This window comes from Neofelis nebulosa, chromosome 9 (assembly GCF_028018385.1).
Source record: "Neofelis nebulosa isolate mNeoNeb1 chromosome 9, mNeoNeb1.pri, whole genome shotgun sequence".
NCBI lineage: Eukaryota > Metazoa > Chordata > Mammalia > Carnivora > Felidae > Neofelis > Neofelis nebulosa.
In genome coordinates, this window is record NC_080790.1 from 128,876,810 (window position 1) to 128,904,769 (window position 27,960).

The 27,960-nt window shown below is 56.4% G+C and overlaps 1 protein-coding gene across 2 annotated transcripts in view; it reads right to left on the reverse strand.

Moving 5' to 3' along the window:
• The window catches only part of PREX1 (phosphatidylinositol-3,4,5-trisphosphate dependent Rac exchange factor 1), a 187,636-nt gene that overhangs the window by 29,772 nt on the left and 129,904 nt on the right, over positions 1–27,960 (reverse strand). For both annotated transcript variants that reach the window (XM_058685886.1, XM_058685885.1), the window contains 10 exons: positions 24,236–24,336; positions 22,842–22,945; positions 22,594–22,643; positions 20,952–21,027; positions 11,906–11,978; positions 6,998–7,140; positions 5,267–5,359; positions 3,539–3,687; positions 1,766–1,851; positions 62–198 (listed from right to left, as the gene is read on the reverse strand). In XM_058685886.1, the coding sequence (XP_058541869.1) occupies positions 62–198; positions 1,766–1,851; positions 3,539–3,687; positions 5,267–5,359; positions 6,998–7,140; positions 11,906–11,978; positions 20,952–21,027; positions 22,594–22,643; positions 22,842–22,945; positions 24,236–24,336 (1,012 nt within the window). The remainder of the gene's footprint in view (positions 1–61; positions 199–1,765; positions 1,852–3,538; positions 3,688–5,266; positions 5,360–6,997; positions 7,141–11,905; positions 11,979–20,951; positions 21,028–22,593; positions 22,644–22,841; positions 22,946–24,235; positions 24,337–27,960) is intronic.

The window sequence follows — 27,960 nt, forward strand, 5'->3', positions numbered from 1 at the left end:
CTCAGCCCCCGACCCCGCTGAGCAGGGCTTCCCTGATCCCCTTGGCTGCTGGATGCCTCACCAGAGCCTCTTCCCCGCGGCTCCGGAATGCCTGGAAGTGCTCCAGGACCTCCAGCGCACTGTCGTTCAGCACGTTGTTGCCGTTGACCTTCAGGATGCACTGGCCGGCACAGAGCCCTGCGGCCGCAGCCTCGGAGCCTAAGGGGACAGGAGTGTTTGTGGCACACCCTAGGCGGAGAGAGAGCCCGGGGCGGCGGCAGGCAAGGGCAAGTGACCCGAGGAACACCGTCCCCCACCCCGCCCACCACCCCAACCCCCCAAACACATCCCCAGACATTCCAGCCCCATCCCTCCACCCTAGAGCCACTCTCCAACCCAGTCCAGGAGGCAGGACAGGGACCGGCACTCCCGTTTCGCAGAAGAAACTGAGGCTCAGAGAAGTAGCAGCTAGCCCAAGCTCACACGGCAAGGAAGGCTGGATTGGAACCCAGGTACGTTTCCCTCAGAGCTTCATCTCCTTCAGAATCCCTCTATGACCTGTGATACTATGACGGGATCAGCCCCATTGCGCAGACAGGAAACAAAAGGCTCAGAGAGGCAGAGTCACTTTCTCAAGGTCCCTTGGCTAGGAGAAGCCAGGATTCGAACCCAGGTTTACCAGACTTCAAGGGCATGTTTTCTCGGCTATACCCATGACTCCCAAACTACAGCTCTCGGCCCCCAGGGTTTTGTGTGGTTAATAAGAAGAGTCTTGCGCCCGGGTGGCTCAGCTGGTTGAGCATCCGACTTCGGCTCAGGTCATGATCTCAGTTTGTGGGTTCGAGCCCTGCATCAGGTTCTGTGCTGAGAGCTCAGAGCCTGGAGTCTGCTTTGGATTCTGTGTCTCCCTTGCTGCTCCTTCCCTACTCATGCTCTGTCTCTCTCTGTCTCTCAAAAAGTAAAATAAAAATGTTAAAAAAAAAAAAAAAAAAGTGGAGTCCTCAGGTGCAAAAAGGGTTACGAGTCCAGAACCTCAGACCTATCTGGTTTCATCTCCAAGAGAGAGCAACCCCTTAAACCGCATGTAAGGAGAAGGCAACGTGAAGCAGGGGTCTCTGTCAGCCCACGGGCTGGATCTGGTCACAGGGGTCTCTAACTGGGCTGGGTCTGGCTACAGGTGTCTCTAATTGGGCTAGATTTGGCCACAGGGGTCTCTAACTGTTGGCCCACGGGCTGGATCTGGCCACAGAAGTGTGGCCAAACTTCACATTTCTGGCTTCCCTTAAAAACTCAAGTCTGGCAAGAATGGCCCCACATTCCTCCATGGCAATAATGAGCCTGAGCTGAGGAAAAACTGCCCCCTTTTAAAGTGAGCATGTCTCGGGGCACCTGGGTGGCTCAGTCGGTTAAGCGTCCGACTTCGGCTCAGGTCATGATCTCACAGCTCGTGAGTTTGAGCCCCGCGTCGGGCTCTGTGCTGACAGCTCAGGACCCTGTTTCGGATTCTGTGTCCCCCTCTCTCCCTGACCCTCCTCCGCTCATGCTCTGCCTCTGTCTCAAAAATAAATATAGTGAGCATTTCTGTCTTCACCTTGCCACAGTCCCCCACCCCCACCCCCATTGCCTATGCCTTCCTCTCAGTTAGTTATCCACCTGTGCCCCCCTGAACCCCATGCCGTAAGTGCTGGTGAGGCACAGGCCTCGTGGTAATGGTTTGGAGGCCTCAACTCCTGCCACACACACAGACCAGGCCCCCAAAGCCCCCTTCTCTGTCTGTGAGGCTCACCTCTGCCCACGGCGTAGACATACGGCGGGGCGGCTCCACGGATCTGGAAGCACAGAGCCTCTGGATGGTCGGGAACTTTGATGATCCTGCACCAGGCAGCAGCAGCCATAAGGAAAAGCAGTATTACTCCCAACAGCCCAGGGGACCACGCTGGGAGACCTCTGCCTCCCAGACTTTTGAGAAATCCAGCCCAAAGTAGTAGCAATGCCAGGCTGTCAGCAACCGAAGATAAAGAAAAACCTCATTGAACCACAGCCCGTGTCTCCAGGGTCTCCGGTTCCTCAGAACCACCTGGCCCCCCCTTAGAGATTCAATCCACGCACAGAAATTCCAGAGTGCCCTCCTACACCTTCTCTGTCACTCTCTCAGTGAGAGGAGGCTTCTCGGTGGTCAGACCAGCACCACAGGCAGCGAATATTTTGTTCAGCAGATGGGAGGGTGAGAAGGGACCCAGAAGATCTTGGTGCTGACTCTAGAAAAATGCCCACACGTGTCCCCTAGGGAACAGTTTGAAAGGCCAGGTCTTGGCCATTCCGCAGGTGGAACATCAGAGAAGAGCGAGTGGCACCTGCCCAGGGCTGCACAAGGGATGACATTAATCCAGTGGCTTCGAGGCAGCTGTCTGCTTCTCCGTCAAGGGCATGTCTCCAACAATGGGCCTCAGGATCCTCCTCCCATCCCCCACCCCACACCACCTGCCGGAGAAAAAACCATCTAGGCATTTCCAGAACTTTAAGCAGGCACGTTCCCCTGGGTGATTTCTGCCACTTTCACATACCAAACTATCAATCATTTTCCCTAAATTGGCTTGCCTTCTCACTGAAATAATCTTATTTAAAACTTTCCATCACTCCCGTCAATAGGAAACTGGGAGCATTTGCCTTAAATAGAAGAGAGAAATGAAAACCAAGAGCACAATTTTTAAAATAGAAAATGCTTCTCCCTACACCTATATCTGGCATCCAACCACTGCCACGTTGGGCCGGGCTGGGCCATCAGCCTCCTTGCCTCTGCCCTGCTTCCGCCTTTACCGCTGACCATCTAGTCTCCACCTCCAGAACCTATGTCCCGTCATGCCTTGCCTCTGCTCAGAACCTTCCAGTGGCTCCTTGGTCCTTACCATGGGCACAACGTCCTACAAGGCCTGGCTTCCACGGTCTGGCGGACCTCATCACCCACCCCTCCCTCCCTCTCACTCACTCTGCTCCACCCCATCAGCTTCTTCGCTGCTCCTCAAAGACACAAGCCACGGTTCCACCCCAGGACCTTGGCACTGGCTATCTCCTCTGCCCAGAACCCTCCTCCTCCAGAAGTTCTCTTGACTCCCTCCCTTACCTCCTCGGGTCTGCCCTCAGCTCACGGTGGCATCTCTCTGACCACCACCCTCCACACAGCCATCGCCTTTCCCAGCTGTATAGACTAGCCCAAACTTACTACCACCTGGTTCAGGAGGTCTCTCGCTTTTCTTTTGTTTGGTCGTCTGTCTCCTGCTCCACCCTCCAACTAGACTGAGACCTACGAAGGGTATTAACGTGTCCATCTAGACATGGCTGGAGCCCCAGAGCCTGAAACGCCACTCGGTACACAGTGGGCGCTCGAGAACATCTGTTGGACGGATTAAAGCAGCAACATCGGAGACACGCCTGTGGAATGAGCCCCATCCTCGGGGAACCAGGACGGCTCACCCCCCTCCACCGCCACCCCTGGCAGGCAGTCAGTGCCCCAACCTCAGAGGGAGACTGGCCCCGCACACCCCACCGCGAGGACACTCACTCTTTGGCCTTGGTGGCCACCAGGAGGCGCAGCGGGCGGCGGGAGCAGAAAGACTGGTTGAGGATGGACTCCACCTCGGCAAAGGGCCTCAGGAACACCAGGTCCTCGTTGATGGAGTAGATCTTCCGCCCCACCTGCAGGCCGGCCATCTAGGCGGGGGGAGACACCCACACCAGGTCACCAGCCTCCTCCCCGGCCAAGGAACCCCGACTGCGTGCGGGCAGCACAGAGCCAGGCCCGGGGACCCAGCGGGACCCGGACTGAGCCCACCGGGGCAGCCCCGCTCCCCGCTGTGGCAAGCAGGTCGGCGGCTGGTGAGACGAGGTCCCGGCCAACGAGCTCTGAAGGGAAGGCTGCCGCAGGCACCACAGGAAAGACATCTTTCCTTGAGGAGAAACCGCGGTGGCCGGTCCCCTGCTTCCCACCTGCCGTGTGGGGACACAGGGCATCGAACTGGGGCAGCCACCCACCCTGTGCCCTTGATGGCTCGGCCGGGAAACTCAGAGGTGCTGACCCCGAACCAAGACCCCCAGTCACCTCCTTCTAACCGTTACGTCAGGGCTCCCGGGAGGCGAGCACGCGGCTCCCTGTAACCAGAAGCGCCTCCAGTGGTTCAAGGACACAAGCGCAGCGCCTGGGTGACAGGTGCCTCTCCCCACCCACCTCCACACGCCCCAGAACGGCTCAGGGGACGGGGGCCGAATCCCTGGCCTGCCAGACTCTCTCCCCTCCCTCCTCTACATGTCGCGGACATGGCAGAGCCACCGACGTGCCCTGGGCAAGCCACTGATCGTTAGTTTGTCCATCATCACAGCTGACGTGGAAAACTACCTGATTCAGAAACCTGCTCTTCTCGTGCACCTCTGCACAAGGCCATGATGGGAGCCGGGGGCACGCACACTAGGGATGGGAAGGAGGGAGGGAGAATGGGTAGGTGGGTGGATGGACGGATGGATGGATGGATGGATAGATGGGAAGGAAGGAGGGAAAATGAGTAGATGGGTGAGTGGATGGATGGATGGATGGATGTGAAAGAGGGAGGGAGAATGGGTGGATGGATGGATGGATGGATGGATGGATGGATGGATGGATGGGAAGGGGGGAGGGAGAATGGGTAGGTGGGTGAGTGGATGGATGGATGGATGGATGGATGGATGGATGGATGGATGGGAAGGAGGGAGGGAGAATGGGTGGGTGGATGGATGGATGGATGGATGGATGGATGGATGGATGGATGGGAAGAAGGGAGGGAGAATGGGTGGGTGGATGGATGGATAGATGGATGGATGGATGAATGGATGGACGGATGGATGGGAAGGAGGGAGGGAGAATGGGTGGGTGGATGGATGGATGGATGGATGGATGGATGGATGGGAACGAGGGAGGGAGAATGGGTGGGTGGATGGATGGATGGATGGATGGATGGATGGGAAGGAGAGAGGGAGAATGGGTGGGTGGATGGATGGATGGATGGATGGGAAGGAGGGAGGGAGAATGGGTGGGTGGGTGGGTGGATGGATGGGAGGGAGGAAGGAAGATAGATGGGTAGATGTATGGGTGGGAAAGAGGGAGGGAGAATGGGTAGGTGGATGGATGGATGGAGCAGGGGGCTCTATCGCGGATCCCCCAGAGACCGCAGGTAAGCCCGCCCCGGACTCAGTTTCCCCACACGGCAATGAGCAAGGAGGAAGCACCGACACGGCAGGTGGCCCCTCTGAGAAGCCTCACCTCAGCCAGCGAGCCCCTCTGGACCGACTTCACCACCACGGCCTTGTTCTTCTCCTCGATGTCAAAGCCGTAGTCTTCCTCCTGGGGCAGGATCTGAGGGCCCAAGGCGGGAGAGACCCAGTGAGGCAGTGGGGGGAGGAGGGGGCTTGCAGCCAGCCCTGCCGTGGCCCCAAGACCAAGGCCCCAGGACCGTGATCCTGCCGGCTCCTTGTGCCCCAGATCTACACGGAGTAGGGGTGCACGGCAGGATAAAGCTATGAACAGCACCCAGTACACGGCAGGTGCCCAACATGTATCTGTCAAGTGAAGACACCATCTGGCTCCCACGTCAGGCTGCTGCTGATCACATATTTTTTTTTACTTTTCACTGCCCGGCGCCCCTGTCTCCTCCCAACCTGCAGACCGAGTCCCCTAGGTTATACACCACCGTCTCCCCATTTGCCGGCAGACTGACGTGCTCGGTAAAAATCTGCTGGCTTAACGAATAAAACAGATCCAAAGGTGTCCAGCCACTGAGGACCTGGGGACAGGCCAGGAGTTTAGGGAGGAGCAGTCCCATTGCAGGACGGCAGGAGGTTCGGGAGGTTCGAGGATTCGGTGGTGGTGCGGATGCAGAGAAATGCATTTGTGTGTTCAACAAATACTTGCTGAGCTGCTGCCTATGACATGACCAAGGTACGTTACTGGGCACTAGAAACAGTGTTGAACAAGACAGTTCCTGCCCTGCTGCAGCCAACTGTCTAGTGGGGAAGAAAGACTACAAACAAATAAGTAAAGAAATACAGAATGCGATGCAGACGGTGTGTGCAGTCTGAATGAAAATAAAGCACTTAAAGTGATAAACGTGGAAGGGGGGGGGGCGGAGGAGAGGCTATCTGAGCTGAGACCTGGATGAAATGAGGGACAGAACTTTATGAAGAGTGGAAAAAGTGTTCCAGGCAGAGGGCACAGCATGTGCAAAGGCCCTGAATCAGGCCCACAGGACTAGAGCATAAGAAAGGAGATCAGAGGGAGGGGAGAACACAGGAGATGAAGCTGGAAAGGCAGAGAGAGTCTTATGAACTGTGATGAGAGACTGGATTTTACCCCAAGTGTGATGGGGAGCACTGGCAGGCTTTATGGTGGGAGAAACGGGAATTCCCATATTTATGGGGCCCCTGTAAGTACGAAAGGAGAGAAGTTAAGACTTCTCTCTTGTATTAGGCAGACTTCAGCCCCATCTCTGGCTGTGGCAGGAGACCTAATCTGCTGAGCACCTCTCTTGATGGCCTCCTGTGGACCAAGCAAGAAGACAGAGGCCGCTAGTTATCAACAGGCAAAAAAGCAGGATTTGGTGGGCGAGGCTGAGTGAAAGATCTGAATAGGCTGATAAACGTCCTCCCTCAACTACCAGGATATTTACAGCAAATGCACATGGACAGGGCACCAGCCCAGAAGACCTAAGGCCTCGGATGAGCCATTTCAGGAGGCCAACCTCTCTGCACAATGCTAAGCTGGGACGTGGGGTGGGCAAGGGAAGAAGGAAAGGAAAAGAAAGGGAGCCAGCAAGCCCAAACTCTTTCTAAAGAAGGTCGTCTTGGCCAGAGAAGTGTCACCAGCCACCACCAAGAATCCCCACATCGGGTGCTCAGAGTTGAGCCCAACTTCTCTAGCCATAATCGGAAGGTCACCCGGCTCCCAGTCTGCAGCCGGGTCTGGGAAGGCTGATGCACACTTGGGCTCTGCTCCTACCAGCAGGCGCTTGGCCAGAATGTTCTCCACCAGCTTGAAGTCATTGCGCAGCTGTTTGTTCTTGCTGCTGGTTCCCTCCATCTCCTCGTCTGCGTGGAAGCGGAAATACTGGGACTCGTCCTTGAACTCACTCTTCTCCAGCACTGCAAACCCACAGACACACAGCACATGGTCAGGCTCACAAGGGAAGGTTTCAGCAACACTTGCCAACTGGCCACTGTGGGCTGGAACCAACCCTTGGGCAAGTTTTCTTTGGCTAGCACAGTGTTTCATTCAATAGAAGCATGTGCCAACACTAACGTATTAGGATATTTCACATAATAGTCTCGCTTTCTGACTTCTCTTGAAAAATCTGAACTTGTCCCATCTGCTGTGAAGACAATATTACAAAGCCGTAGTAACAAAAATAGCGTGGAATTATAGCTGAAACAGATAAAGAACCAGCGGAAGAAAACAGAAATCACATAATAGGATCATGTGTTCATGGAAACTTAGTATATGATAATGATGATCACGTGGAGTATTCCACAGATGATATAGGGGAAAAACTGACTCACAGGGAAAAATAAAAGCAGATCCCTACCTCACACCATATACAACAAAAAACTCCTGATGGATTAAAGACCTAAAAATAAGAACAGGAAAACTAAAGCTCACCAAACAAAATGTAAAATATCTTTGTCCTAGGGTAGAAAGAGTTCACACACAAGACCTCCCAAAAAAGCAATATAATAAAATTAAGAACTTCGGTTCAATAACAAGACCATAGGCAAATGGCAGATTCAAAAGTAACATAATGTCTAAAACCAAAAAGGAATAAATATCTACAATATAAAAGAAACCACCAAATCAACCAGAGAAAGCTGTAAAACACAGATAAAAACGGGAAAAGAATATGAACAGGCAACTACCAGATGGGGAAACCCAAGCGGGCAGCAAGTAGATGAAAAGGAGTCCAGCCTCACTAACAATCAGAAACAGACCATGATGAGACATTTTAGACTGCAGATTAGCAAACCCTAAAGGCCAAATGTGGCCCGCTATCTCTTTTTATAAATAAAGTTTTATTGGGACACAACCACATCCATTCATTTACGTATGTTATAGGGCTGCTTTTATGTCACAGTGACAGAGCTGAATAACTGCAAAAGGCTGTATGGCCTACAAAGCCTAAAATTTATACTATCCGGCCTATGCAGAAGAAGTTTCCCGATCTCTGCTCTAAAAGACAGAAAATGAATAAAAACAACTGGTAACAACCAGCATGGGATATGATCCCTGTGAGTTACAGTTGAACTAAGTTACCAGGGCCAGGCACACTTGGATTCATTTACTCCCGGGACAAGGAAGGATCTGCTGCACTCCTCTTACAGGTGGGGGAACTAAGGCCCAGAGAAGGTAACTAAACTGCCCAAGGTCACACAGCAGGTAGGCTCCCCCTTTTCACCACACTGCCCAGCCTGCCCTTTCAGAAAGGGGGAGATCCAGGCTCGGTCTGGTGAAAGCAATTGTCCGAAGTCAGCAGGCCCCCGAAAGAAGGAAAACCAGCTGCCTGAGCTTCGCGATGTCCCCGCCATCCCTGAAGGCAGAGGCTGTGTCCCGATTTGGTGGCTACGTGAAAAGCAGCAGAAGGCAATCCTTTCCTTCTCCCTCTTTCCCAGGACATCTAGCTGTTTGTGTCTTTCTCCGGCCACCCCTATTACCTCTTTGGAGAAAGCAGACACACAAATTGCTGCTTTGCCCAGAGCCGGGGGGTAGCCAGGCCCCGGGGGGCCGGCTGGCTTCACCTCCACTGTAAACACGAAGCGGAAAGACTCTGGGAGGTAGGAGGAAGAAGCGTGTTGTGTCTTGGGAGAAATGTTTGGGGAAACAGCTGGAATCTCAGAGTCCAGGAGCTCAGCCAGGTGAGGTCCCCCACTCGCAGATCCAGGTTTCGGTCAAGGCCTCTGGCCGGGTTCGAACCCCTGCTCGGACCCTGCCCAACTTCATGTCCCCTTAGCCTCTGTGAACCTCTGCTTCCTCATCTATGGGCATCATAACACCACCAGCTTCCAGGGAGTGGGGAATTAGGTGGTGAGCCTCAGTTTCCCTGTATGTGCCTAAGTGAAAGGCTGGACCATCAGCCTCTCAGGGCCCTCCCTGAGGACACCTCAGGGCCCGGGAGCTCAGGGCAGACGCCTCGGGAGGCGCCACATGGGCCGTACCTACACCCTCCGCTCTGCACCCTAACCTGCATTTTGCAGCAGCCACAGCCCTAGGATCTGGCCCCTTTCTATTTTAGCTCATTTCTGAGTTCGTGGCAGGGAACAGGGGAGCAGGGGCCACGCCCTGCAATTTCTCTCCCTGAGGGTGTTGGCATTGCCTGGGAGTCACCCCCCGCAGAATGTCCTCGGCCAGCGGCCTTCCCAGAATAGCAGCTGGGGTGGACCCCTAATTACTCTCACCCACAAATGAGAGGTTCTGCCCAGCTGATTGGTGGGAAGGACAGAGCTGTCAGAGGGCGCCGCGGGGAACAGAGCAGCTTCTGGGAATGAGGGACTTTGGTGAGAGGAGCCGATGGACGGGAATGACCCTGGCTGGGCCCGACCTGCCCAGCTCAGCCGGGGAAACAGGCAGCTGGGAGTGTGTCCTAACCCCTAACTGCACAGAGCCATGGGCATGTTGAGCTCAGAGGAAGAGGGGACGACAAGGCCTCCAGGGGAAAGCTGGGGAAACTGAGGCACAGAGAAGGCCAGAGGTTTATTGGGAGTCAGCTGAGTCAGGGCTGGAACCAGGCCTGCTGGCTACAAGACAGGGGAGGCACCTGACGACCTGCCGTCCCACCGGCACATTTCTCATCCTGCCGAAGGGACAGCAAATCCAGCAGCTAGACCAGGAGTGGAAAACTGTGGCCCACTGCCTGTTTTTCTAAATAAGGTTTACTGGCACACAGCCACGCCCACTTAGTTAAGTATTACCTGTAGCTGCTTTAATGCTACACTAGCTGTTAACAGAGGCTCCACGGCCTGCAAAGCCTGAAATATTTACTGTCTGGTCCTTTGCACAGAGAGTTCTCTGACCTCTGAGTTAGAGCATAAAGCAGAAGCTGGCAGGAGGAATGGACAGAAGACCCACCCGAGGCTCACCCCTCCAACTGCAGCGGGCCGCAAGCCACATCATCCCTCCCCTGGAGTATCAGAGTCGCTTGGGCACTGGCCTCTCTCCTTCCGCCCTCAACCCCGCGGGCGCTCTCCACCGCCCTGCAGAGGGATCAAGCACGTGCCTCCCCTGCTCAGAACCCTGCCAGGACTGCCACTGCACTGGAGTCAGAGTCAAAGTCCTCCTCACATGCCCGTGCTGTTCCAGAACACAGACTCCTGTCATTGTTTGATTCACGCACCTGCACCCGCTCATGCACACTAGGCTGTGATCCTAGCAAGGTGCCTGCACCAGCTGGAAAACAGCAGCATGAACAAAACCCAGGGAAGAGGGGAATATTAGTCTAACAGGGAGAGAACAGCCCCATGAAGAAGAGTGAATGAGCTAAGCACCCAGTGAGGAAGGAGAGCAGCCATCCAGGCGGGATGTCTGGGGAAGCCTGGGGAGGTGTGAACCCAGCAGAAACACTGAGTGAGTTGGGGGCTGGGGGGGGTGAGGCAGGTCGGGCACCCCAGGCAAGGGAAACTGTGAGAGCCAAAGCCACAGGGAGAGTTCTAGAAGTGGGGGTTCTTTGGTGGGAGTTAAAAGTCTACCTGTCCTCCTGAGAGCGTAGGAGCCTCAGGGCTCCCCCGGGGCCAGCAGGAGGGAAGGTCACAGACCCCAGTGGCTGAGCGTGTGGCCTGTAAACCCCGTCCGCCTCGGTTCCAATCCCAGCTCCGACTTGCTATGTGACCTTGAGCAAGTTTCTTAACAATCTGGGCTTCCATTTCCTCACTTATAAATAGGGATGATACTAATACCAACAACTAATTAAGGCCAGGCACACGAAGAATTAACTTCTGTTTAAATTTGAAATGGAGTCAACAGGACCAATCCCTCCCTCCTTCTCCCCACCTTCCCACCTCAGGATCATCTCAGGACTGCCCACCCCTCTCCCCGCTTCACGTGCTTCTCCTGTGGAAAGAACAGTGACTTACCTAAGGGGTCAGGCCAGGGAGAGGGGTGCAAATGTCCCGGCTCAGCTCCCTTCCCCTCACACTTACAACCTGCCTGTCCTCTGTCCCCACAGACCCCGGTCCTCTCCTCCCCGTGGAAACCCGTGGGCCAGGCCTCAACGATCCGGCCTCACTGCCCACCCGGAGGCCGCATCCCTTCTAGGAGAGCATAGGAAGCCCACAGTTTTGACCTCAGATCCAATCCATTTTCCAGTCAAGCATTACCAGCCAACCACCCTGGTCCCTACTGAAGCCCTGAGGTGATCTCTCAATCAGGGCAGAAGTGAGAGGGGGAAGGAGGGGGCTTCCTGAGACACCCCAAACCCCCGGCAGCCTCCAGGCCCACACCCAGCATCCAGCCTGGGCTCACCGTGGGCAGGCTGGACAGTCTCCAGCCCACCATGTGCTCTCTCTGGACCTCAGCTCCCCACCCTTCCATAAAACACACCAGGGACCAGAGTCCCTACTAGGTTTTCTATCCCAGGACACACACCCCAGGGGACACCCAGGTGGCTCAGTCGGCTGAGCATCCAACTCTTGGTTTCAGCTCAGGTCACGATCTCAGGGTCGTGGGATCCAGCCCCACATCAGGCTCTGCACCGACAGCATACAGCCTGCTTGAGATTCTCTCTCTCTCTCTCTCTCTCTCTCTCCCCCTCTGCCCCTTTCCCCCCACCCTCTCTCTCCCTCTGAAGTTAAAAAGAAAAAAAAAAATCATTTAGCAGGGCAGACCCCCGCTCCCAGGAGGCCGGGCTGAAGAGAAGGGACAGATTACCGTGGTGCATGAAGCCGTTGTTACACAGGCCCACACCGAGCGTCACGGCCTCCTCGCGCGTCTGGCAATCACCCTGGAGCGGAACGAGAAGGGAGGGCGTTAGGTGAACCTTCACTTGAGGGGCTGAGTGAGGCTGCTGAGAAGCCCAACACCACCCTCAGAACGCAGGCTGTACAAGGGCAGGGACTCGTGTCTGTTTTCTGTAAGGGAGCATCACCCAAACAAGTTCGTGGCTACTGTTAATAGTGAAACAAGAAAATTCAGAGTAGCTGGGATAAATACATTGTGTCTTGTGCCACAAACACCACAAGGGAGAGACGGAGATCTCGCGTGTGGCAGACCCTGTCGGTTGCCTAGCAGCAACCCTCTCCCCAACCTCACACTAGTACCGAAACCCTCACGACCGAAGCCGGCCACGCGGCCGTGAACACCCTTGCTCCCCTGCAGCTAGACGTGGCCAGTGAGACAGAAGCAGAGGCTGTTGGTAGAAAGCTCTGGCAAAAACCCTCGGTCCCTGGCCTTCCATTTTCTTCTTCCTGCTTGGAACAAAGAGGGGACGGCTGGAGCTCCTGCAGTCCTCCTAGGCCACAATAGGACTCGGAGGACCAAAACATGCCAAGCATGGCAGGGCAGGAAGAAACACAGAGTGTGGTCCCCAAAGGTCTCGTGAGGCCACCCTGGCAGCTCCAGACCACCCAGCTCTGGGCTCCTCTCACAGCAAAGGAAAATAAACTGCAAGTTTGTATCAGCCTCTGTAGCCGGGATCTTCGACACTAGCCCCAAAGCCCCGTTCCTAACTGAACCAGCTGCAGCCAGGGAGACACCAGGGGATTCTGGAAAATACCTCCCTCCCTGATAAAAGGGGAAGCAGCACCATCCCTCCCGTGCCCGGGACACAGTCACGAGAGGGAGCAACGCGTAGGGCTACAGAGCCGACCCCTGGACACTGCTGAGGACGGCGGAACGAAGGACGGAAGGTTCCCGGCAGGTGGCATGGCTGCTACGGGGCGCGGTTATCTGCTCGGGCCACCGTCCGGCTGGGCTGTCTGTTCTTGCAAATGAAAACGCTCCTGACTGGCACAGTCCAAGTTTGGCTCATCTCAGGGCTTTCCCAAGGAGGGGACGTCCAAGCCCAAATAAGCAGGAACAGACTGTGGCCTCGTGGGCACCACCTCGGGGGCCGACTCTCCCATGTGGAACATCGTCTTGCTGGGACAGCCCCACGAGGTCTTGCACCCACCCCCCCACCACCACCCCCGCCGACCCAGGCCAGGTCGAGGACACAGCGTCCGTGCAAAGCGAGAGTGATGCTCCCACCGGCCGCAGGAACATGACCCGTAGGCGGAGGAGCCCAAGGAGAGGGAACAGCTGGCGTGGAGTCTTCCCAAGAGTTGTGCCCCGAAGATGGTGCCCGCCGCTCCTGCTCCCTAGAAGCCGGGGACTTCCAGGTGTCAGTTCTTTCTAAGTAAGGCCGGCTCCCAGGTCTCCCCCGGACTTTGTGGATGCTCCTTAACCTTCTAAGGGGCCCCTCTCCTCCCGCCCCGGCCCCGTCCTTGAGTTCGCCAGAATCTGTTTCTGGTTCTTGCAAAGCAAACAATCCCGGTTCGTCAGGCGAATCGTGAGTTGTGTGGCCCGTGGGGACAAGGGAAGGGGCAAGCGGTTGGGTGACAGGCAGAGAAAACAGCACGGACGAAGGTCCAGAGGCGGGATGAAGCTTGTAGCACAAAAGGCAGCCTGGCCAATAGGGAGGGGGTGCGTGAGGTCAGCTGCATCAGGGCAAAGAGATGTTGCGTTCCCTGCCGAATCCTAAGTGCTCAGGGAAGTAAGGCCTGGCATACAGGAGGCGCTCGATAAATGTTCAGTGATTGAAGAGAGGTGCTGTCAGCAGGAGCCAAATCACGCAGAGGCCTGTAGCCAGGTCAGTGAGCTTCAACTACGTTCAGATGGCCACAGGACCCGACCACCTCTCACTTCAACGACTTCTAAAGTAAGAAGCTGTTTCGAGAGACGCTCGCCTCCACAGTCCCCTACGCCCTCCACCAGCAGCCGAGGGGCCGGCGAGGGAGTCTCCCAGCCCAAGGAGAAATGAGTGCCAGAGGCTGCGGCTCAGACTCAGAGCCCAGGGCCCGGGGCAGGCACTGGCCTCCATGTTTCAGTGCACGGGCTGCCCTGGACCGGCTGGAGGAAGAGAAATCTCTCCTGTGGGGACCGCAGGCCTGTGGCTGGGGAGGGCTGTGTGCACAGAGCCCGGCCAAGGGAGGTGGGCATCCCCGAGGGAGGCTGTATCCGGAGCAGCCGCCCCCCTGGCTGTGAGGGGCCAGCGGGGGAGGCCGAGCCGGGGCCCAGGTGGCAAGCAGGCCCAGATCTGCAGCCCGGGCGGCCCCGGCAGGCGTCTGGAGCCCACCTGGCTTTCTGAAGCGCTCACAATCTGGGCTCCCAGCCCATCCCTGCCCCCTTCCCACAGGGCCCTGGGGTGACGCACAGGGAGGTTCCTAAAGCTAGAACAACAGCAGGATTCTGAGGCCAACCCCCCCGGACACCTGAAAAGAAAGCCCCTTACCCCACATGCCGCCAAGCTGTGGGAAAACCTCAAGTCGCCGCTTTCTCCCCTCCCAGAGGAAGGCGCAGGCACGCACAGGCCTGGGCCACTGCACCGCCATGCTGCCCTCGTCTCCCCCACCTGCCCACCAGCCCCCGTGCTGGGGCTCCAGCGACACTGGCCTCCCCGCTAGTCCTTCACAAACTACACATGCCCCCGCCCCAGGGCCTTTGCACTGGCTCCGTCCGCCCCCCGGCATGCCCTGCCCCGGCTTTTTAGGTCTCAGCGCCCCAGTCATCTCCTCAGAGTGGTCCTCCTGTTCCTCAGAGGACCCCCTAAAGTAGTTCCCCACCCTCCACCACCCATCCTCTCAACAGATATTCATATCCTGTTACACGCTCATGACCTTGTGGCACACCTGTGCTGCACCTGTCACCGTGGGAAACAGACATCCCTTCAGGGCACTGCTCTCGGGGGAGAGTCAGCACCCACTGTCCCCTGTCCTTGGGCTTCTCCAAATAAGCGAACGTGGTTTAAGGTCTGTCTCTCACTAGAACGTCAGCTACACGTGAGAGCAACAGTGCTCGTCAGGGTTGCCCATCTCCCCCACGGCACCTAGCACTTAGTGGGCCACAAGCAATCTCCATCGAAAGGAAGGGGAGGGGAGGGAAGGGAGGGGGGAGGGGGAGGGGGAGGGGCGGGAAGGGAAGGGAAGGGAAGGGAAGGGAAGGGAAGGGAAGGGAAGGGAAGGGAAAGGGAAGGGAAGGGAAGGGAAGGGAAGGGAAGGGAAGGGAAGGGAAGGGAAGGGAAGGGAAGGAAAGGAAAGGAAAGGAAAGGAAAGGAAAGGAAAGGAAAGGAAAGGAAAGGAAAGGAAAGGAAAGGAAAGGAAAGGAAAGGAAAGACATGGAAACTGATCCCGAACTCCCCTCCACCTGCCTCAGTTTCTGTATCTCTAAAATGGGGGGAAACAGTAGTGTCCGCACCCCACAGAGTTCTTATGAGAATTAAATGAGATGCTTCATGTGACACTCAGGACCCAACACCCGGCATGCAGGGGGCAGTTGATAAACGTTAGCTATTCTTGCTCGGTGATCTCCCATCGGAGAGCCACCTGGGATGAAGGGGGCAAAGCAGGGCCGGGAGAAGGGACGCTGGGCGCAACTTACACAGGGCTTCGGAAGGCTCCTTGCCCGTGAACCGTGAAACCCCATGACAATGCCCGAGGATGCTTCTCACTGACCCACAGCGTGCCAGGCACTGCACGGTCTCACTCCATCTTGACTGTCAACCCAGAGGCAATCACTCTTGTCATGAATCCCATTTAACAGATGAAGAGATTGAGGCACGGCCGGGCTTGTACTTGTCCTAGGTTACACCATGAGAAAGAAATCTTCTCAGAGCTGGACCCTCCCCCCGCCGTCACGTTACAGATAAGAAAACTGAGGCTCTAAGAGGACAAGTTAGTAGTTGCCCAGGGTTGTGGCCAGGGGCTCCTGTCACGTCCCCATCTATGCTTTTTTTTCCCCTCTGCCGGTACCTCGAGCCACCGGCCTGGCCCCTTTCCCCTCCCTGCTGAAAACCCTACACCATCAGCACTCACCATCTGCCTGATTGTGGGGGTGAGTGTGGCGGGCGCTCCATGGAACACACTTGTGCCCTCCTGCACCTGGCTCCTGGCCCTTCCGCCCTAGCCCACTGACCCCCTTCCCTCCACCTGACGGCCGCAGCCCGGGGCATCCTCGAGCCCAGGCAGCAGAGACCGAAAACCATGCAGCAGAGGCTTTCCCAGGTTTACCTCCCTACGTGGCCCTGGCCGTGACCACGGGAAGCTTCACTTCGTCACTGGCATTTTTTAATTCTCAGATTTGCCCTCGGTTTTCCAAGGCCTCTGCCACCCCTGGGCGGTGCTCCCAGCACAGACTGCCCAGTATACACTACAATCAATACAGAAGCCTATTCCTACCATTATTTTCATTATTACCTATTATCTAGTATCAAGGCATCATAACAGCCCCCCACACACACACACATACACAATTCTGTAAGAGTGATACACTTCTGTGTGTCCTGAGGCAAGTTACATAGCTTAAGCCTCAGTTTCCTCATCAGTAAAATGGGAATAGTAACTGTTTTCTCAGGCTGTTCTGAGGATTAAATGAGATAATGCCCAGAGATGATCGGAACGGACACAGGGCCCAGCTTGTCTACTGAAGGGCTAATAACCCCCTTACCTTCAGACTTCAAAGAACTGACTTGTCCCAGCAGTGGGTAGGGGGCCCCTCTCCCAGCCCCAAAGAATGAATTCTGAGGAATTCTAAGCCACTCTCACCAATCCCTGTCCTCCTCCCCAGGGAATGGTTTAGAGGTACACATAGGTCCCATCTGGCCAAAGAGACCTAAGAGGAAGACGACGGGGGAGAGCTGGGGGCTGGGGGAAGTGTCCTCAAACAAACAGAGTGAGAACCCTCTCCCCAACTGCTCCTGCCACCTGCCTTTGGCCACAGGTCTACACAGATGTGATGCCTGGAGCTATGGCAGCCATCGTAGGATTAGGGGGCAACTGGCAAGAAGACAGGAAAACAGAAAGACAGGAGGAGCCTGAGTGCAAATGGCATTTCGAGCTCTAGGACCATGAACCCGGGACGCCTCATTCTGTGAGAGGAAAAGGTGTTTACTGTCTACATCAGAGTTCCTATTATATGCAGCCAAAAGCTTTTCTGGCTGATCCAATAGGTTGCCATGAACATTTTGTTTCAAGGAGCAGAATGATCTAAAAGTTCGAAATGAAGATGTGTTCAAAGCAAAATTACCCTCCTGAGCTACACAATTACGGGTTTCCTCCTTGAATTTCCTGCAAAGGTACAAGGTAGGAATAACTCTTGAAATCAAGGCTCGCGGTAACTAGTCCTCAAGGTCACATCCTTATCACCAACCTCTCCCCACAGCCACCCACACACATGCCCTCCTGCCCCTTTCCCAAGGCCACATGCCCGCTGCCTTTCAGTCGGCCTCCTGCGTCAGCTCTGTGTCCCCAGACCAGGCCGAGCCACGGGAGGTCTGCTGAAGTAGACAGACACGTTTACTCAACTGAGACCCTCATTCCAACATCCTTCTCCTGCCTCCACGTCCAACAAGACGCTGGTTGGGGGGCGGGGGGGGGGGGGGTGCGTGAAGGTCCCCAGGACCAACTAGCAATGACTCAGGCTACTCCAGGGCACCTTGGGCCAGGACCACGGCCTCTCTGACAGCACTGGCCATGAGCACAACCTCCCCGTGCCTGATGCCAAGCTGGTCCTTCTCCAGGCCAGAGTGCTCTGGGATGCCGTCCTGAGCCTCCCCCGCTCGGCCTAGGACCTGGGGGTCTGGGAGACTCCTCTCTGTCTCTCGCCTCCCGCACCCCATCCACCCATCGGCAAACTCTCTTAGGTCTACTTCCAAAAACTCTAGAATCTGATGTCTCCCACCTTTCCCGCGGCCACCCAGCTCTCAGCCACCGTGTCCCCCGCCTGGAGTCCTGAAGCCACCTTCTCCCCAGGCTCCCTTCTGCCGGCCTCGGCCCCCTCACGGCCCATGCTCCACAGAGGGATCTTACCCCCGCCAAAGTCAGTGCTATCCCTTCTGTGCTCAGAGCCCGAAGTGGTGGGAACCCTCCCAGAGCCCTCCCCAGCACCCCCCGTGCCTTCCGTCCACGCCCCCCACCGCCCTCAGACACACCAAGCTCACCCCGCTTGGAGCCTCCGAGCTGCTGTCCCCCCCAGAAGGCTCCACCCCCAGGCGTCCCCCTGGCTTGTTCCCCACCCCCCTCAGGTCTCTGTTCAAATGTCCCTACTCAACACAGCCTTCTAGGTCCACCACGAAAACTGTACTGCCCCCACCCATGTGAAGGGTAAATGCCCCCCACCACGGCCCCCACACACTCTACCCCCCAGCCCCCAGCTAACACAGATGTATTTTATTCTCGTTTTATTGATCAACTGTCTGCCCTAGCCCTCACCAGAATTTGAGACCCATAAGGCCAGCGACTTTTGTCTATCGCTGCTGTGTCCCCGGAACCCAAACCGGTGCCTGGTACCCAGTAGGTGCTCAAAAGAGAAAAGAGATGAACTAATGAGCACGCTCGTTGAATTTCTCTACACCCTCTCCTGACTTCTCATTTTAAATCCTGCCAAAGCGGACAAGGAACAGAGTAACTGCAGTGCAGAGGCCAGCTGAGCGCCTGGCATGCCAGGTCGGCCCCTTCATCCACCTGCCCCCGCTGGGAAGTCCTGTGGGCACCCCAAAGCGGCGCCTTCCCGCTCCAGAGAACACTCCGTTTTCCCAGGCACGCAGGGGTTCCTCTGCCTGATTCTCATCACTGCACATGGTCCTTCCAGCCACCGACGTGCCGGAGCCCCAGGACGCATCCCTGCTTCTCATCCTACCCCTCATCAGTGCGTCCTGCGCGCCCCATCTCCAGACATTTCTCAGACCCGCTGACCTGTCACCACCTCGGTGACCCGCCTCCCTCCCAACCCGGGCCTGGGCTCCGCCGCTCAGGGCAAAGTCCACATCATGCTTGGAAACCAACGCTCAGCCGCTCAGCCGTGGGCCCCCGTGGAGCTCAGGAAACAGGAGGGCCCAGAAACGGCCAAGGCGGTGAGAAGCGGCTGTTTCAGAGAACCCGAACCCAGGCAGGTCTGCAAGCAAAGGGCTTAAACCACAAAAGAAACCGCCCCGGTGGGGGCCCCATGGACCTGCCCGTCCCCCTCCCCTCCTCGCTGGCTGTTTCCTGATCTTATCGTTCCTGCGCCCCCAAATCCCTCCGCAATTTCCTCAGCCTTCCACACCGCATGTAATTTGGAGCCTCCTTGAATCCCCTGTGCAGGAGAGGAGTAGTGATAGTAAGAGTCACATTTACTGAGCAGTTAACTCTGGGCCAGGGGCCATTCTAAGCGCTTGACACGATTAACTCACTGAATCCTCAAAATTACCTGAAGCGGGAGGTACTGTTTTTTGCTTCACTTTACAGGTGTGGAGAGTGAGGCACAGAGAGGCGAAGAGCCTTGTCCAAGATCACTCAGCGAGGCAGACGCCAAGCTGGCATCTTCCCCAGGTCCGTCTGGCTCTAACTGAAGCACGTGCCGGTCTCGCGGGGTCCCGAGGGAGGGGAGTGTGACACAAGGGTGAGGTGCTCTGCCCTCTCCAGATGTGCAAAACCGAATTCAGATCCAGGGCTGTTTCACGACCTCCCGGGTCTTAGAGTCCCACACCACGGCGAACATGTTAAAACGCACCCACCTCCTACATTAAATATGCCGTTCTGGCCTGAAAACATTTTTTCAAGGATTTTTCCTAAACTCGCTTTTGAGGTTATTTGGGGCCAAGAAACATTTACTTTACAGACTGGCTACGATCTCCAGGCAATCATCAGGGATTGTGTGACATGAGAAAATCCCGCCAGCACATTATTTCCAAATGCAATGAGGTTTTTCTGAATGCTAAATTTAACAATTAGGGAGGCTGACAGAGAGCTGCGCTCTGTACGCGTTTAAACATTTATCCGTTTTGATTTCACACTTGTCTCCTCGTCTTTGGAGCCAACGCGTTCTGTCTCCACAGATCCCAAGTGAACATTCCCGCGAGCTCCCTGAAAAGTTCGCAGGACCGAGGTCCGACAAGCGGAGTCAGGCAGGCGCATCCCAGTCCCAGCTCTGCCGCGACCTTGAACCAAGTGCTTGGCCTCCCCGGGGCCTAGTTCCCCCGTCTGTACATGGGCTGGAAGACCCAAGGGGAAAGTGCACACAGCCCGGCCAGGGCCTGGCCCAGAGGGAGCGCCCCTGTCCCTGCAGGAGCCAGAAGGCACAGGAGGCGGGCAGAAGGAAGTGTCTGTGGCAGCTCGGTGGGGCCAACACCTCTGGGAAGTTGAGGGACGCTGCTGTGTGGATTCTCCAAGCCTCTGCCCAGCCCCCGCCCGCCTGGGAACTTGTGTCAAAGGAGCAACTCGGCAGGTTCCACATGGAGGCTCCGATTTGGTGCTTCAGCAGGAGACCAGCCTGCCCCAGCTCACCCGGGACGGTCCCAGACAGCAGAATGGAATCTTGTTCGGCCCTTGCGAAGGAAGATGCCGAGGAGGCGAGCCCGAGGGCGTTACGCACAGTGCGATACGTCAGCGGCGGGAGGTGGAAGGCTGTGTGATGCCAACCACACGGGGCACGAGGGGCCACCTCCCAGGGAAAGCAGAAGTGTGCCTGCGAGGGGCTGCGGGGAGTGGGGCGCTGCTGTTTACCGGGGGACAGAGTGGGTGACGGTGCAGCGAGGTCAGTGGACTTCACGTCACGCGTCGTGCACCGAAACACAGTTAAGATCGTAAGCGTTAACGCAGATTTTTACCAAGAGTGAAAAATATCGGAAATTTGTTTAAAAAAAAAAAAAAAAAAGCCCCAAAACCTGAGAGGCCCATATCCCGGTCAGCCCCCCAGTCCCGGGCAGAGCGAGAAGGCTGCTCGCACAGGCCGGGGGGCCTCTCACCTGAGCCAGCAGCCAGTCGACCAGCTTGCTCCCCGGCAGCACCGACTTGTATGTCTTCAGGTGGTAATCGCGGTCTCTGCGGGGGGAGGAAGGGCATGTGAGCAGATGGGGGCAGGGCGGCGGGCACAGAGGTGGGCATCAGGTTGCCCGGTTCTCTCCCAAAGCAAATGCTCTGACCTGTGTGGCATCTAAATTCCTGCCGAGTCCTGGAACCAAGGGCTGCGCTAACCTTGCAGTCAGACCGGTGATTTCTCAGACTTCAAAGCTGGCAGACCGGAGCTCATGTGGCCAGCCATGCTGAGGCTGATGAGAGTCTGGCTGGGGAGTTTCTCTCGACTTTTAGGAACTGGGGAGCCCAGCAGGCCACACGCACAGTACGTGCTGGCCCCGCCCCTTCCTTCTCTGGGGGCTGATGGACGGAGCGGGGGCTTGTGCTGGCCGAGGCTGGGCCAAGGAGGCAGGGGCAGGTCTACAGAGGCAAGCGGTTCCCAGGGCCTGACCCCCAAAGAGGCCAGCAAATGCTGGATCTTCTCTGCTCCTCTAAGAGCAGACAAGAGCCGTCAGGACAGGGGGCAGAGGAATCTGCAGCTGGGGAAGGGCCACGTCACCCTCTCTGTCCCTTCATCCATAACCATAAGCCTCACAATAAAGAAAATAACCAATGGCTGGCACTTATACGGCCCTCACTATGTGCAGCCACCATTCAAGTTTAATCCTTGTAGCAACTCAAGGGGTGTGAGCAGTTCTTATGCCCATTTCACAGAGGGCAAAATCAGAGGCCAAAGAGGTTAATTACCTTTCAATATTCACTTGACGCACATTTACAGAGTGTTACTTTGCCCCTGACCTGCGCTCTCCAATATGCAGCCACTTGTCAACCGATGCATATTAAATCAAACTTAAAACTATATTCCTCCACCTAAAGGGTTTGAAAGCCACATGGGACTCACGGCCACAGTATTGGACAGCACAGACCTAGAGCACGGCTATCTTTGTGGAAAGGGCTACAGGACAGCACTGCTCTAGGCGCTGGTCTGGGGACACAGCAGTGAGCAAACTCCCTGCCCTTGGTGAATTTACAATCCAGTGGGGAAGAAAGCAAACTGATAAAATGAATAACATAATACGTCAACTACTAACGAGTTTCAAGAAGAAAACCAACGTGAAGTCAGGAGGACAGTGCATGCCCGAGATGCTTTAGAAAGGTGGGCAGGGAAGGCCCCTCCAATTTGGACGCCTTTGAAGGAAGTGAGGGAGTCAATATGCAAATAGGTAAGGGAAGAGCATTCCAGGCAGAGGGAACAGCAAGTGCAAAGGCTGAGGTGAATCTATTATCCCCATTCCACAGAGGAGAAAGCTGAGGCACCAAAAGGTTAAGGACCTCCGCCCAAAGTCACACAACTGAAAACTAGCAGCTGAGATTCAAACTCACTCCAGAACTGACACCCTTCGCCACCACCCTGCAGCGTCTCCCACAAATTGACTCACTTAACCCTAAGGACGAATGTATAGGGTAGATGCAATTATTAGCCCTATTTGATGGAGAAGGAGACTGACGCTCAGAGAGGTTAAGTTACCAGCCCAAAGGCACGGAGCTCAGAAGAGGCAGACGTGCCACTGGGGTTTGGAGAGAGTAACTTACTTGATCACGGGGGCGTAGAGGCTGTGAAGGCGGCAGTAAAGCCTCACACCCTGAAAGAGAAAAGGTGGGGCGGGGGTCTGGGATCAGGCCACATCCCGCAGGGGCCTCCAAACCCAGCCTACTTGGAGAGATGGCTCCCAGGACAGAGCAGGCAGGTGGGGGAGGGGGGAAAGCACAGGCCACTGGGGCCCACGCCTGCTTGGCAGTGACCGTGGGGTCGGGGTCATGGGGTGGGGCAGAGTCCCTACCTTGGACATGATGTCCTCCAGTTCACTCCGGGCCTTGTAGGTGCCGTCATCATAGCGGAAGCGGTACATCACCTGCTCGTTCTTGAACTGGTGCTTGTCAGAGACTGGAGGGACCCAAAGGGCCAGTGAGGTCGGACCCAGGGCCCACCCTCATCACCCAACGCCACCGCCACCCTCACTCGGCAAGGCTCTGTGCCACGTCAATTTCACTGAGCCCCTGCCCTCACTCTTCCATGAAAACCAGGTTCCCTTGCTCCGTTTGGGGCCCTGCTGGCCGACCCTGCCGCCCGGGGCCAGGGCAGCCGCGGGTCTCCTGAGAGGCCCCGAAATGCCCTAGATCCAGCCCGTGTTGGGACCATCTGGCCCAGCACCTCCTGGGTGTAGGTCGCCAAAGCAGGCATTGGGACAGAGGGTGCCAGGGTGCGAGACCACAGTCAGGCCTATGCAATGGCCTCAGGTCACCCTTGATGCGTCTGTCACTCCCCACTCTTGGGGGCTCTTCCTTCAAAGCATGAACAGTCTGACTCCTCACTCCACCCTGGTCCAAGCCACTGTCATCTCCCGTCTGAGCATCACGGCCCCTCGCTGGGCGCCCTGCCGCCGTTCCAGGCACACAGCGGACAGAAGGGTCCCGCTCCGCTCAGAACTCGGCAGCTCCCCACCTCGCTCCGAGGAAAAACCAAAAGCCTCATGGGGTCCTGGGCCCCACCCCCTAAACACCACCCCCGGTCGTGCCCGCCAACCACATCTCCTAACGCTGTCCACGCCACTCCGTGGCAGTCCTGGCCACCCTGCAGCTCCCTGCACACACTGCTTGTTCTTCTGCCCGGGACTCAGCACTGGCTGCTCCCCCGGCCTAGAACCCCGACGCCACCCGGCCCCGCGCTCTCCCAGGGCACCTTCGCAGAGAGACCTTCCAAACCCCTATTGAGAACGGAACACCACCCCTTATCTCTCTCCCCCGACCCGGCACTGACCGCCGTCTGTACACGCACACTTCCCCCTCTGACTAGAATGCCAGCCCCATGAAGACGAGAGTTTTCATCTGTCCTGTCCGCTCCTATGTGGACAGTGCCCGGCACATGACAGGCACTCAATAAATACTTGCTGAATGACTAAAGCATAAACGGCTCTTGCCTGTTTTGAAGGGACAAACAGACAATTCTCCCCTGCCCTTAATTTTTCAAAGTGTCCCTGCTTTGCTGGTGTCCTAGGTAAGTACAAGGCTTTCTGCCCCATGGGCAGATCTGTAAGGGCATCTATGTTCTGAGGCTATAATGTGCCCAGGAAACAGGGCGATTGCACAGAAGGGGAGCAGTAGCCGCTGAGTTAGGGGAAGCGCAGCACTGACCTATGCCCACCCCTGGGCCCGCCAGGCCCCAGCCCCCACTCACCATGGTGGATTATACCATTCTCCAACAGGGCCTGGCCCAAGTTGACTCCTTCTTCCGTCTTGCTGATTTCACCAATTTCCAGAAGCCAGGCCACAAACTCACTGCCGGGAATATAAGAAGCAGTTGAGAGAACTTCCCTAGTCTTGGGAACATGGGAACCAGTGCTGAACGGGCCTGGCCCCACCCACTCCCAGGAATGACAGCCAGAACATCCCACAGGAAAGCAAAGCCCGGGAGCCTACAGCTCCGGGGGTTGTGCTGAGGCCTTGTGCTTCTCCCCAGGACCAATGGCAGAGGGGTGGGTATGACCAGACCCCAGGCCCTGACTCAGGTACACTGGGTGAGTGGGGGGAAGGGTGGATGAGTGGATGGGCAGGAGGGAGGGAGGGAGGGAAGTGGGATGGGTGGGTGGGTGGATGGATGGACAGATGGACAAAAGGGAAGGAAGAAGGTGGATGGATGGATGGGAGGGAGGAAGGAAGATGGGTGGATGGATGGGTGGGAAGGAGGCAAGGAGGGAGGGAAGGAGGAAGGGAGGGAGGAAGGGAGGAAAGATGGATGGATGGGAAGGAGGGAGGGAGAATGGGTGGGTGGATGGATGGATGAGAAGGAGGGAAGGAGAATGGGTAGGTGGGTGAGTGGTGGATGGATGGATGGATGGCGGGTGGATGGGAAGGAGGGAGGGAGAATGGGTAGGTGAGTGAGTGGATGGATGGATGGACTGATGGATGGGAAGGAGGGAGGGAGAATGAGTGGGTGGGTGGGTGGATGGATGGATGGATGAGAAGGAGGGAGGGAAAATGGGTAGGTGGGTGAGTGGATGGATGGATGGATGGATGGGAAAGAGGGAGGGAGAATGGGTGGGTGGATGGGAAGGAGGGAGGGAGAATGGGTAGGTGGGTGAGTGGATGGATGGATGGATGGAAGGTGGATGGATGGATGGGAAAGAGGGAAGGAGAATGGGTGGGTGGATGGGAAGGAGGGAGGGAGAATGGGTAGGTAGATGCATGGATGGATGGATGGAAAGGAGGGAGGGAGAATAGGTGGGTGGATGGATGGATGGATGGATGGATGGATGGGAGGAGGGAGGGAGAATGGGCAGGTGGGCGAGTGGATGGATGGATGGATGGATGGTTGGGAAGGAGGGGGGGAGAATGGGCAGGTGGGCGAGTGGATGGATGGATGGATGGACAGATGGATGGGAAGAAGGGAGAGAGAATGAGTGGGTGGATGGATGGGTGGATGGGAAAGAGGGAGGGAGAATGGGTGGGTGGGTGGATGGATGGATGGACGGATGGATGGGAAGGAGGGAGGGAGAGTGGGTGGGTGGGTGGCTGGATGGATGGATGGATGAGAAGGAGGGAGGGAGAATGGGTGGGTGGATGGATGGATGGATGAGAAGGAGGGAGGGAGAATGGGTAGGTGGGTGAGTGGATGGATGGATGGACGGATGGATGGGAAGGAGGGAGGGAGAATGGGTAGGTGGATGCATGGATGGATGGATGGAAAGGAGGGAGGGAGAATAGGTGAGTGGATGGATGGATGGATGGGAAGGAGGGAGGAAGAATGGGTAGGTGGGTGAGTGGATGGATGGATGGTTGGGAAGGAGGGAGGGAGGGAGAATGGGCAGGTGGGCGAGTGGATGGATGGATGGATGGATGGATGGATGGACAGATGGATGGGAAGGAGGGAGAGAGAATGAGTGGGTGGATGGATGGATGGATGGATGGGAAAGAGGGAGGGAGAATGGGTGGGTGGATGGATGGATGGGAAGGAGGGAGGGAGAGTGGGTAGGTGGGTGAGTGGATGGATGGATGGACGGATGGATGGGAAGGAGGGAGGGAGAATGGGTGGGTGGATGGATGGATGGATGAGAAGGAGGGAGGGAGAATGGGTAGGTGGGTGAGTGGATGGATGGATGGATGGCAGATGGATGGGAAAGAGGGAGGGAGAATGGGTGGGCGGATGGGAAGGAGGGAGGGAGAATGGGTAGGTGGGTGAGTGGATGGATGGATGGACGGATGGATGGGAAGGAGGGAGGGAGAATGGGTAGGTAGATGCATGGATGGATGGATGGAAAGGAGGGAGGGAGAATAGGTGGGTGGATGGATGGATGGATGGATGGGAAGGAGGGAGGGAGAATGGGCAGGTGGGCGAGTGGATGGATGGATGGATGGATGGATGGATGGATGGATGGTTGGGAAGGAGGGAGGGAGAATGGGCAGGTGGGCGAGTGGATGGATGGATGGATGGACAGAAGGATGGGAAGGAGGAAGAGAGAAGGAGTGGGTGGATGGATGGATGGATGGATGGATGGATGGGAAAGAGGGAGGGAGAATGGGTGGGTGGGTGGATGGATGGATGGATGGGAAGGAGGGAGGGAGAGTGGGTAGGTGGGTGAGTGGATGGATGGATGGATGGATGGATAGATGGATGGGAAGGAGGGAGGCAGAATGGGTGGGTGGATGGATGGATGGATGGATGGATAGACGGATGGATGGATGGGAAGGAGGGAGGGAGAATGGGTGGGTGGATGGACGGATGGACACAAAAGTGGGGAGGTAAATGATGGAAAGTGAGCAGATGAATGGATGATCTGAAAAACCAATCAGCAGGTGGCTGGAAACACCAGTGGGCAGGTAGGTAGTGGAGAGCATGAGGGAATGGACAGATGCTAAGTGGAGACAAAACCAGGCAGACGGGTGAGGGAATGGATGATGGATGTCAACAGGGATGGATAAGCAGAAGGAATGAAGAAACAAAGAGGAAGAAATAAGAGCCCAGAAAGACGACTGTGCAGAGTCAAGAGAGCTCATGGCGATCAGATCATGTCATTCTCCTGGTCAGACCGTCCAGTGGGCTTCCCCATTGCTCTCAGAAAAATATCCAAACTCTGCCTGCACGATGACAGGGCCCCACGTGAACCGCTCGTCCTCCTGGTCTCCTCTCCTGTAACTTTCACTTATGTTTCAGCCACACCCACCATCTTCTGCTTCTTAGATCAGACTCCTGCCTACCTCGGGGCCTTTGCACTTACTGTTCCCTCGGCCTGGAAACGCCCTCCCCCAGCTCTTCGTGTTAAGTCCTTCCTTCTCACCACAAGCAGTTCCTCACACAATCCTCACGGCTCTCAGTTTTGCTTCCTCTTTAGCACTTATCCTTGTCTGGAGTCGTACTGTTACAGATTTACATACACGTGTTACCGGCCGTCTCCCCCACCAGAAGGTAATCCCCACATTGTCAGGGATTTTTGTTGGTCTTATTCACAGCCCTACCCCCAGACCTAGAGGAGGGTCTATAGCACAGTAGAGCCCAATAATCATTTCCTGAACAAACGAAGGAATGAACCATCAAACAAGAAGGAATGTCCTGGGATCGGCAGGAAGGTCTCGGGGAGAGAAAGTGCTCAGAAGCCAGAGGAAATCAAGCAGATCCAACGTGACTGCCCGGTGGGCCAGAGGCTCAGCCGGACCCCAGGGCCTGGCTCTCGGGGGTGTGCTCAGGCTCAGTGCAGAGCTCAACCCACCAGAGTCAGCAGGAAAAGGGAGAGCCGGCCACGGGGCCGTTTCCACTGAAGCAATCTGTGTTCAATGAGAGCAGGTGGCAGCTGGCCAGAGCGCAGCGATCTCCTGCTTATCGAAACCAGCTGTCCCGCCTCCAATTACAGGGCCAGAGGGGGCAGGACTATTTTTAGCCTCCCAGTGTTTGGCTGAGAGAAGCCTGCC